This window comes from Mesitornis unicolor, unplaced genomic scaffold (assembly GCF_000695765.1).
Source record: "Mesitornis unicolor isolate BGI_N332 unplaced genomic scaffold, ASM69576v1 scaffold19069, whole genome shotgun sequence".
In the NCBI taxonomy this organism is placed as follows: domain Eukaryota; kingdom Metazoa; phylum Chordata; class Aves; order Mesitornithiformes; family Mesitornithidae; genus Mesitornis; species Mesitornis unicolor.
The window spans coordinates 16,114-24,190 of NW_010209476.1; the positions used below are offsets into that span (position 1 = coordinate 16,114).

The following is an 8,077-nucleotide window of genomic DNA, read 5'->3' on the forward strand; positions in this document are numbered from 1 at the left end:
TATTTTTGGGGTGCCCCTCCTTGGTGTCCTGCAGTTTCCCCAAAGTGGGGTCCCCATTCCTTTCCCCCCATCCCCGCAGGTCTCAAGGGGCTACCAAGTACCTGACACCCACATGAGAACCCAGGCCACCATTCGGGAGCTAAATGCTGTATAATTAAAGCCAATCTGGCTATAAAAATAAATGCTTTTGTGTCTTCCTCACACAGGATGGAGGAATTTAGCCCTTTTTAAACAGCTTAGCATCTAGCTGTAATAGTATTTTTAAAAAAGAACCCAAATGCCTACATAGAAAAATAAAGGATAAACATTATCCATCTGTTTTATATTTATATAAAAGGTAAGTTCTGTGACTGGATATTTTGCTTCTTTGCTGTAAAAAAAAAAAGAGAAAATAAACAGCCTAGGCTGTGTAACCTAAGCCTTCTGGTGAGGAGTAAACTACATCTTCAAATGTACTCAGGCAAAAATATCAGTTAGCACTCTCACTTCTCCAAAATAAAGTTATTAAATATATATATTAAGTCTTTATAAACTATGTCACTGTTGAAGCGAGGAAGGGAACACGTGGCTGAGGGCTGCTTTAATCTTCCCCGGGGAGGGAAAAGCGGACGCCAGCCGCGAATCCACCAAAAACCCTTGGTGGGCAGAGCCCCGGCGTCGGCTGCTCAGGCACATGTGGAGACGTGGAGGTTTGCGTTGGCCCTCGACGAGGCATCTTTCACAAGGACGTTCTTTTTTCCAGCTTGTGCTTTGTGAGAAAGTACTTGAAGAACTCATAGACGGACCAGGCGATGGCCGTCGAAGGCATCTGGTAAATGACCCGCGCCTGCACCCCTCGGAAATAGCCCGAAACGCCCCCCAGCTGATAGACAGTCTTGAAGGCGTTCACCATGCCCGAGAGGTGCCCGCTGATGTTGACGGAGCTCAGGGCCACATTCTCCTGGGTGTTGAGCAGGGTTTTGCAGACGTCCAGGGGGGTGGTGGCGGCGGCGGCCACGGCCCCTGCCACGGCCCCGGAGACGATGTGGGAGCGGGGGTTGTACTCGCGGCGCGGGTTGATCTGCTCCTGCATGAATTCGTAGGTGATGAAGTGAATGGCCTGGAAGGGGACGTTCATGGTGAGCTGGGTGGTGTAGCTGCGGTAGAAGGCACTGAACCCCTCCGTCTTCTGCACTGTCCTTACGCAGGCCAGGACGGACTTGTAGGGGGAGTTGAACATCTGCATCCGTTGCTTCACCACTGGTGTAGGTGATGGGTGCAGGGTGGGCAACACAGACATAGGAAGATAAAGACTTGTTAGCCAAGACACATCCTTCTTGGTCATCGCAACATCCAGAGTGAACCCTGCTCCAGGTCCCAGCCATCCAGACCCAACCTCCCCTTCCCAGTCCAAGCCGCTATGACACAAACCCAGTAAGTACAAGGAAATACACTCTTCCCCAACCCGCTCAGTGCCTCCCAAAAAGCTCAACACACCCAGAGACAGAAGCAGATCAGAGCTCAGCCCTTGTTCAACAGTGCTCCACTTCCACAGGCTAATGCATTCCTCTCCTCAAGCTTAATTAATGAACTTTTACTTCTAGCTAGAAGGGCACTAGGACTGGTAAGGACCCTCAGGTGCATCTGTGAGGATGCAGAGCCGCTGTGTGGAAACACTGATGCACCAAGAGGACAAGGGCAGGAAGGTAATCAAGTATTTAAGTAACTGTGCATCACTTGGGAAGGGTAACAGACCTCACCCACAGTCCCAGTACTGAAATGGAACAACTCCCATTCACTTAAGCAGAACACCAATTAATTCAGTTCATCAGGATATGATTTAAAGGACTTTAAACACCAGGGACACTTTTTTTCCTTTGGAAAAACCTGACTTTGGGCCAACTCAGAAGTGCAATACATTAACACCAAATAGCCAGCAATTCAGTTAATTGTCATCATTTTAGCTGCATTTCACTGTCAGTCCCCTCCACACCAGACTCTACCCAGGGAGGTCCCACCGGCTGCTGCACTCATCTAACACCACAAATGAGCTTGGTTTTGTTTGGGTAGCACAAAGCTTCAGCAGCCCCACAAGCCCTGCAGTAAGGATGTGGTGACAGCATCGAGGTAGTGACAGTGAAACCAATTCTGCTGGAAAGTCATGACACACCACACAGACACTCTGCAAGCAAGGGAAAATGGCCAGGCAGAATTTATGTCCTTACACTGCCCTGTCTGAGCGCATTAAATGCTGGGCAGAGACACTAAAGCAAAGGGCTGAGATGGCATGGGGTGCCCTGGGTGCCTTCCCAAGGTAAGGGGGTGCAGCCCTTCCCCAAAGCCCAGGGCATTCGTTACCTTCAGCCGGATTCATCACCGCGTCGTGCAGCAGCGTGGCCACGCTCCCAGCGATACCTGCAAGGCACAAAGGCATCCTTCAAAAAAAGAAATACTCGGAACTGGCTCAGCGCACCCATCATTAGGCATTTTGGTCAGTTTACTCTGTCTCGTTTTAAACACTAATTGCACAGATCCTGCCAACATCCAGCCAGCCATTAACCATCCTGCAGTCGGCCTCTCACGCCACACCTTCGCCTTTGATGTAGGTCTCCATCTCAAATTCTCTCTTGCCCAAATGACTTTGGGTCATTTCTCATTAACGCTTCTCCCAGTGGTGCTGAAAACCTGTAGCTACTTGAAAGGCAAAGCGTATTACCAGCAAAAAGCAGCAAGCCAGAAGGATAGCATACACCCTGTGTTAAGTCAAGTGGCAGATTCCTGCCATCAAGGACCAGAAATGTCCTTTGCACAAACCCTTTACTACCACCCAGCTGCTCAATTAGAGGGGTTCTGCTGTTGTTGCTGGACCTAAAAGCAAAAGCCTTCCTGGTAGAAGCAAAATCTTTAAGAAAACATGCGAGCATACAGAGGATGCAGTGCTGGAGCTCCAAGGGAGATATCTGGACCAACTTGTACTGCAAAGCTCAGCAGGTTTAGGTGATTTAGCCTGAGCTGCATCTGAACACCTCTAGAATAATTTGACTTTAAAGAGTAGTGCAGAAATCTCCCGTGTGGGTATTTACAGCAGCAGCCTGAACACAGCCGATCACTCAGGAGCAGAGCAGTGAAGGATGCCAGGCTGAGTGTGTGAAGCAAGGGACAAACCATTAATTGCAAGTTTTTAATGGAAAAACCCTAAAATACCATTGGCCAAGTGGCTGTTCCCTCCGTGCTGGATGGTATCGCTTAGAGACTTTTTCATTTTCTCATAGCAGGCGAAGTACATGGCGTGGGCAGGGCCAGCCCCCAGCATGGTGACATTAATCCCACGTAAAGGCCTCCAGAAACCCTCGGTAAGGACAATTTTCTTCAGAGCTTCGTACACGCTCCTGTACTGGGCTTTGGGGTCCGGCTGCAGGCTCTGCATCCTGGTCTGCAACAAAACACACGGAGAGAGAGGCCTCAGTTACTCATCTTTAACACAACACGCCATAAAGAGCTATAAGTCTTCATTAGAGGGGTCAATAATTAATTCCCCGGTGAGATTAACTCCGTTGCAACACCAAAACATTACCAGGCTGCTCAGCGCAGGGAAGTGCTGCTGTTTATGCATGGAAAGAGCAAGGAATTAAAGCAGAGCTGGGTGAAGAAATACAGTTCGGGCTTTAATTGCCTCTCGCTCACAACGCCCCCAGCTCCCTGTCCTGGCTTGTTTCTCCCGCAGTCGCTCAGCTGCTTTTGACATTGGCTGCAAAATTACCCTGCTCGATTGGGAAATGTTTCCTAGAAGGGCAAGCTGAGAAAACAGGGTACCCACAGTGACACCCCCACAGGACAGCAAGGTAGAGGACACCTCATCCTGCACAGCAACACAAAGGAGACCCCGTCAGTGACTGTGTCCCCTCCAGGCCCCCTGTTAAACTCCCTGCCATCACTGAATTATGCACTGTGGGAAAAATTACTGCTTCTAGCTTGTTTCAGGCTTCTGCAGACCGATGCTATGACACACCAGCAATGCTCAAAGCCCTCGCCACGACGATGCCAACCTGTTTTGGGTGTGCAGACCCCAACCACCTCTCACCAGCAACGGGAGAGAAGCCGGCAGAGCTTGAACCTCTAGAGCCATCCCAGTAAAACCCAGCAAAACCAGAGCATCGGCAGTCACAGGTCCTGCCGGTCTGCAACACCATCATACCATCACACCGAAACCGGCCTGAAGGGATACAGCCTTTGGTGGTGGCCTCACACCCCAAAACACAAACACAGGAGGAGTCTGGGAAAGGGCACAGCCACCGCAGATGAGTGTTTAGCAACTCGCAATGGGCTCCATCAAATTAAAAGCTCTTTTAATGAGAACCTTAATGAAAAAGCAAGACCAATGCCACCTCCATAGGTCCTCATCAGGACACAGCTCTTCAAACTCATCAGCTCTCTGCAGTAACTACCCAGGAGGCAAGACTTCAGCAGGGCTTTCAGGCAGGATTAAGCCAACAGAAGTGATTCGGTTTCGGATCTTGATTCCCCAAACCACACCAGTTACTGGAAAGGGAAGAGCACTTTCACATTTGAGACCAAGGAAGAGATCAGAGCTGAATTCAGGATTTAACCCAGTACAACAAAACCAGGCTATGAAAGCAGCAAAGCACCACGTGAGGCTAAGCCAAAGGAATTATTGCATTTGTAGTAAATACTCTAAACAAAAATAACACATGAATTACATTTGCAAAGTGGCTTTGTTCAGCAGCTACTACCCGAATTTCAGACTTGAGCATCAGACACAGCACCACCCTACAACAGGGAATTCGGCGGCCTCGAGCAAAGCTTCCCATGTCAGAGCACTGAGTGCATCGTAGCCTACAAACAGCACTGGAAACAAACCCAAAGGCCTGCAAAAATCCTCCTGTAAAGGTAACAACAGCCCTGAACTACATGAGAATTTAAAAGCAGGTTTTAAATCAAGCTCTCAGCCCTCACTGAGCTGGCAGAAGGGTCCTGCACCCCCTCCATGGGTCCCTGCTCCTTCCCGTCCCATGGATGCTCGTCAGGAGGGGCTGGATTTTAGGATGCCCCGGAGAAACTCCCGCTGCTGTCAGCGTGACTCAGCAGCATCCAGCGCCGATGGGCGCATCCAGATGGGCTTTGTGCCTTTTGGGATTTTGCTCTGCTAGTTTGAACTTGAAGGTGTTGCTTCAGACTCCAGCTCTGACCCCAGGAGATCTCGATCTCACCCCGCTCTGTTGCCGGGATGCCTTCGAAGCCTTTAAACATGCAGCAGCATCACCTCGTTAGAAAGGTAATTAGGGGTAAGGGCTCCTCTAGAGCAATTAATTATCAGCCAGGACCAAGGCGCGTGGTGCTGCGCTGTCAGGACCCGACCCTGAGCATCTCCACCCTTACCAATCAGCTGCTCTCACATGAGCGTGGATAAACACCGATTTTGGGGTTATTTTTTTAATGTTCATCATCTGAGCCATTCCAGAGGGGTTTAAAAGCTCACACCATACCCCAGTGTGGGCAGACAGCGAATGCTGGACCCACCTAACCCATGTATGCCTCAGTTTGCATCACCACCATGCCAGGTCCGTGCACCTCCCATGAAAAGGGACAAAACAGGACAAACAGCCCAGGCAGTAACCAAAAACACGATCCCCTGTGTGACTGCAGGTTGAGCTCTGTTTCACCCAGGATAAGTTTATCGTGGCGTGAACAAGGAGGATTTGCCATGAGCTATGCAGACCTCACCACCCTGGCTTTGCCACCCTATCTGAAGGCAGCAAGCTCCTCCAGCTGCCTCACCCACTGTCAACCAGCCAAAAAAACCACTTCTCCACCTACCTCGATTCATCCTCGTTGCATAAGGCGCTCTGACAACCGCAAGCATCCCGGGCACAAGCAGCACCACCAAAAGTCACAGCTTTGGCTTCACCAAGTTCCCTGCATTGGCTCTGCAGATGCCAGTCCCAGCCCAGGGTCATTTTCTATTGAGAATAGTTTTACCAACAAGCATCAAGCCTCTGGTTTCTCCTGTTCTCGCAAAGGGTCACTGATTTGACGCGCCGCTGTACAAATAAGCTCAGATGCAATTTGCCTTTCCTTTTTGTCCTGAACACAGCATGCTTTCCCCAAGTTCATGTGAGGGACAACCAGTCCAGTCTCCTTGCAGCTCACAAAAGACACCAAGAACACAACATGCTTCTACCAGGAAATAAGCAGCATTTCTGCAGTGACCAGGGCAGAGAAGGCTTCGCTGTTGCATGACCCACGCCATGCTCAAGCTCTGAGCTCCCATTACAGTACAGGACCTCCTGTACCCATCATAGGGCCACAGCAAAGTCAACTTACAGATGTCTGGGTGCACCAGCGTGGTTAGGAGAGGCTCAGGGTTTTATGGAATCACAGAATCACAGAATATGAGGAGGTGGAAGGGACCTGGAAAGCTCCCCCAGTGCAACCCCTGCCAGAGCAGGATCACCAGAGCAGTCCCACAGGAACACGCCCAGGGCTTTGGGTGTCTCCACACAAGGAGACTCCACAACCTCTCTGGGCAGCCTGGGCCATGCTCCATAACCCTCACACTCACAAACTTTGGCCTCATCTTCAGCTTGAACCTCCTGTGCTCCAGCTTGGGACCATTGCCCCTTGTCCTGTCATGGACATCCCAGAGCAGAGCCTGGCTCCTTCCTCCTGACACTGCCCTTTCCAAATGGATCCCCATGAATGAGGGCACCCCTCAGTCTCCTCTGCTCCAAGCTCAAGAGCCCCAGCTCCCTCAGCTGCCCATCATAAGGGAGATCAACTGCAACGTGGAAAAGGACTTTTTGTCATTACTGTGACTGCCATCGCAAGGATGGGACAGTTCAAGCGCAGCACATCCCAGGGAAAAGGAGGGAGAAGACTCCAGAGGAGTCCTCCAGAAACTCCCTTCTACCATCACAAGACGGCCTTAACACACCGATCTCCAAATTTAATTTGGAGACTGACCAGGCTGGCCAGGACAGCTGTGTTTTCAGCAGCTACCAAACACAACAAGCCTAAACAGCATGAGAAATGCCCAGCGCACACATCCACAACCCCGCAGTGTTAGGAGGGGACAAGAGGCTGAAGCTGCAAGGGGGTCTTCACCACTCGAAGAAAACACACGTGCGACCAGCAGTGCTTGAGGGTACAGCAGAGCCACCACAGCCGGGTGCTGCACGAGGGTTTCCACCCTCACCTGATGAGTACCACGGCACCTCTGGGCATCTCTACGCTGCATTGTGTGGGTGTATCTGTGAATATGAGAGGTCCACGGGGCACCGTCTGCCTTGATGTGCCTTGACAGCGGCACCGCAGACCGACCTCGCCATGCTCAGGAATGGTGCAAGGGGCTGAAGCAAACAATTCCCCAAACTAAAGCATTTTCAGTTTCTCTTTCAGAGGAAGAGAATCACTGGAACCAAAACATTTCCACACCAGGTGCCCAAAACGCCGCTTTCTGCACCATCCACAACCCCCCGCCTCTTCCACGGGCTCTGCTCGGCCGCAACCAACCCCAGTCATTAATATCCCGAAATTCAGGTTTCCTGTAGGAAAGCAGCACATTTCCAACAGCAAATTGAAAACCAGCTGCTCTTTGAGTTTAATTAGTGTTTGGTTACACAGGAAAAAGCCTTTTTAGGGCCAGTTCTCACCTTTTCCCACAGCAGAGGGGCAGAGCAAGTACAGTCCAGCTGCAGGAGCAGCACCCAAACCCCGCAGCTCTGGATTTCCCTCTGCCCCCGACACACAGCGCGACCTTGGCTGCGCTGCATCGATGTTTCCCCGCAGCCAGCCAACAGCTGAAATATTTTATCTGCTCCCCAGCACTTCAAGGCAGTTTGCTGAGCAGGATTAACCCTGGCGTGAGGCATCGCCCTGGCACCCGCCTGGCCCTGAAGCAACCAGGGAATTCACTGCCCGGTGAAATCAGCACTTGTACCTTCCTACAAAGCACCTCCCGCTCCGGGAAACCAGGCACAACTTTCGTTTTCTCTCCCTTTTCCCCACAGAGGAAATGCCCTCTTAAATAACGCCGTAAAGCCCAGAGTGACGACACCGCTGCTCCGGCCATGACTTGGCA

The 8,077-nt window shown here is 51.0% G+C and overlaps 1 protein-coding gene across 1 annotated transcript; it reads right to left on the reverse strand.

Moving 5' to 3' along the window:
- Nucleotides 1-718: 718 nt before the first annotated feature.
- Nucleotides 719-3,412, reverse strand: SLC25A37 (solute carrier family 25 (mitochondrial iron transporter), member 37; the record flags this gene model as incomplete). The annotated part of the gene is made up of 3 exons (XM_010192892.1): nucleotides 719-1,239; nucleotides 2,338-2,394; nucleotides 3,184-3,412. Coding segments are annotated over 3 exons (807 nt in total), but the record flags the coding sequence as incomplete, so codon positions are not given.
- Nucleotides 3,413-8,077: the final 4,665 nt, after the last annotated feature.